The sequence below is a fragment of the Poecilia latipinna genome, unplaced genomic scaffold, assembly GCF_001443285.1.
Source record: "Poecilia latipinna isolate Pla-1442-1.1 unplaced genomic scaffold, P_latipinna-1.0 Scaffold4381, whole genome shotgun sequence".
NCBI lineage: Eukaryota > Metazoa > Chordata > Actinopteri > Cyprinodontiformes > Poeciliidae > Poecilia > Poecilia latipinna.
Genome location: NW_015116997.1, coordinates 16,206 through 19,415, shown reverse-complemented (window position 1 = coordinate 19,415; position 3,210 = coordinate 16,206). Strand labels below are relative to the sequence as shown.

The following is a 3,210-nucleotide window of genomic DNA, read 5'->3' as shown; positions in this document are numbered from 1 at the left end:
TTTAACGGCACTGCCACAGTTTGGATCTAAATTCCACAGTTTCAAGTTGAAGTGCACCAAACTCACTGGGATCGATGTTTATCCGGCCCAGTAATATGCAACAATCATTGGTGGGCGTGGCCTAATTCCTCTACAGCGCCTCCTAGGAATTTTTAAATGATCAGCCCTAAGCCATGCTTTAACCCAGAATTATGAAACTTGGTACACATGTATCTTGTCAGAACCTACAAAAACAATTCTTGGAGCCATGGTCCAAACCCAACAGGAAGTCGGCCATTTTGAGTCAAAGCCACCACCTTGTCTTTTTTTATTGACGTATCTCAGCAAACGTGTCCTACAGCTTTTGAGACACAAATGTCACAATCACTCAGCACAGTCTTGAGGCACTGAAGGTAAAAATTTATCAAACAATTTTTTGCACATCAAAGCATGTGGGCGTGGTTTGTGTTAAAATCTGACTATTGGCCATGAAACATCAAGGTACAATAACAATCTGATGAGTTCTGCATTAGACTTAATATGTCTCACTACAGACCAGCCCTCATTACCCAGGTGAAAAAAAGTATATTTTAAACATACTTACATTTGTGAAAGTACATTTTAAGTATACTAAGTATTACGTGTAGTACCTATAAATATATATGAAGTATACTAAAAGTACACTTTTAAGAAATATATTAAATAAAACTATACTTTAAGTGAACAAAATATGTATTTGCCGAAGTGTAAATACACACTTGCTCAGGTGTATATTTAAAAGATATTTAAAATATCTGTCAGATATTTTGTGTATATTTTAAAATATATGTTCAAAATAGATTTTTTTGAAATTCACTTAACACTTTAAATTATTAATTTCAGTATGTTTTAAATTACATCTCAGTGTATACTTTAGGCTAATGAAGTATGCCTTTTTAGGTGCTTTAATGATCTTTTACTACTTTTGTTAAAATGGCAAAGAATAAAAAAAATGATAATCCTGATATAATGTTGTTTAACAAAGTAACTAATGTGTTCATGCCTCAAAATATCAAACATTGACACTTTAGTGACAGAGGTGCTATAACAAAAATAATACTTGTCCTTAACAATAAATTTAGCAGATATCTTCAGCTTTACATCTCTCTGAATATGATGTGTTGTTTTCAGTTTAACAAAACATGAAAGCTGGCTTTACCCAATCCATTTTCAGATGTATGATGTAAAATCTATAAGTCAACGGCATTAGCTCCAGTTCATACTCCAGACCAGATGGTGGCAGTATTGCACACTTTGATTTTTTTTTTTTAAAACACCATAAAAAGAAGAAAAGTCTTGACACTAGGATAACAGACGCTGTTCAAATTCGCCATTTTTACTCACATAATGTTACCTTAAAAGTTTAGAGGGCTTTGACAATAGTTACTAATTTTGGTCAATTCAAGCTGGTGATGTCCTAATCCGAGTTGGACGACAACACAACTGGACAACAACCGATGGAAATGAAATGTGGGTCACAAAAGGAGCCCGAAGTGACGAAGGCCGCTAAGTGTTGCTAGCTGGTGGTTGTTAGAATTATTATGTTTATCATTCTTACATTTGTAATTTTATGTTATGAGTTGTTTTTCTATTTAGATGTTTAGTGTTCTAATTTGTTAAAACTGTGAAGACATAATTAACTCTTCCTTAACCTTATTTGACAGGGCCACCATTTTTTTTATTTTATGTCTATGAACAAAATCTAAATAATTAAATTGTGGAGGGCCCCCTGCTGGTCAGGGCCCCTAGAATTGTCATCACTTTTCACCCCTTTACCGCGCCCCTGAGCTTTTGTATAATGGAGAAGACTCAATTTATTGTTTAATAATAAGAATACAGGAAGAAATGTGTTTGTCTTCACTAGAGATACATATACAATAAATGTTGAAAAGATTGGATATTTTCTATTGTTAAACAAAATACTAGAATATATAAAAAAAACACTGAATCCACTGTAAGCTCATAAAATATTCTTTCCAGCAACCTACCTAATCATCATCATCAGTTATTAATAAAGTGCTTTAAAAACCAAAATGTTGTGCAGATAGCTCTTCAGTCATTCAAAACTGTAGACTGCATCAGAAATGTTTCCCAGCTTGCAAAGATAAGCTTCATGTATATCTGGACCACTGACCTTTGACAAAATGAAGAATCACTTTCTGTCTGACGACGTCACTTTTCCTGTAGATGGTGCAGATGTAGACTCCACTATCTCTCTCTGTGGGGTTTTTGAGGGTCAGACTGAGGTCTCCACTTTTTACTTGCTCTTTATTCATTCTTGTACGTTCACAGTAAAACTTGTCTTGTTCTTTAGCTTTGTTGCTGCCATTCTGATACACATAGGCAATCATGAATTCTGGTTCAGAGCGGGTCCACTCCACAGTGTCATCCTCCTCCATGTAAGCTGCTGTTTTACAGGGCAGAACTGCAGACTCCACTCCCTCCTGAACTGTTACTTCCACCTGTTTAACTGAGGAGACAAAATGGAGTAAATTTTACATGTCTATACTTCATACTGCTAGTTGCAAGGGATATGACAAGTATTACCAATGCTTGAATTTTTCTTCAAAGTGGCCTTTACAAAACACTGTCAGAGTATCTGGCAATTTGAAAGCTTGGGTTGGTTGAGTGCAACAGGAATAGAAAAGAATATGAAGCTGACCATTACTTGACTTTTACTAAAGTTCAGGATGTTTACAGTCCTTTTCACAATCTTTGTATTGGCTATTGTTCTATCAGATTATCATCCGCTGTAAGAATAGCATATATATACAGTCAGTACCATACCTGTGCATTAAGAAGTCCGACCGTCAGAGGGGTTAGTTGTCAGTTCATCATACGCAACGAGTTATGACAGAAATAAGTCATTAAATTGTTTTCAATGATAACTAGATAGAAATACATGCGTTGTCATGGTTTTAAAGTGTACTTAAAGCAGGTCTAGCTGCATCAGCAGCTAGCCCTGCACACCCCCGTGTAAAGCTCATTAACCTACTTAACCGCTAAGTCAGGATGCCATACAGCTGTTCATAAAGTGTATGATGATCTACATCATGATTCTATGTTGCTGATTAAATAAAATCATGCGGTAATGACGTGTCTGACAGATATAGCCGTGAGTTTGTGCTAAGCGTATGACGATCTGATAGCACATGCTGACCTGACATACTGGATAGTTATTTCCATCCATCC

General features: G+C 35.7%; 1 protein-coding gene across 1 annotated transcript in view; it reads right to left on the bottom strand.

The window, feature by feature from the left end:
- Positions 1-2,152: 2,152 nt before the first annotated feature.
- Positions 2,153-3,210, bottom strand: part of LOC106942564 (V-set domain containing T-cell activation inhibitor 1-like) — a gene marked incomplete at its 3' end in the record, with an annotated part of 13,574 nt that continues 12,516 nt past the window's right edge. Inside the window, exon 3 of the mRNA XM_015025882.1 lies at positions 2,153-2,488. Coding sequence (XP_014881368.1) covers positions 2,153-2,488 — 336 coding nt within the window. The remainder of the gene's footprint in view (positions 2,489-3,210) is intronic.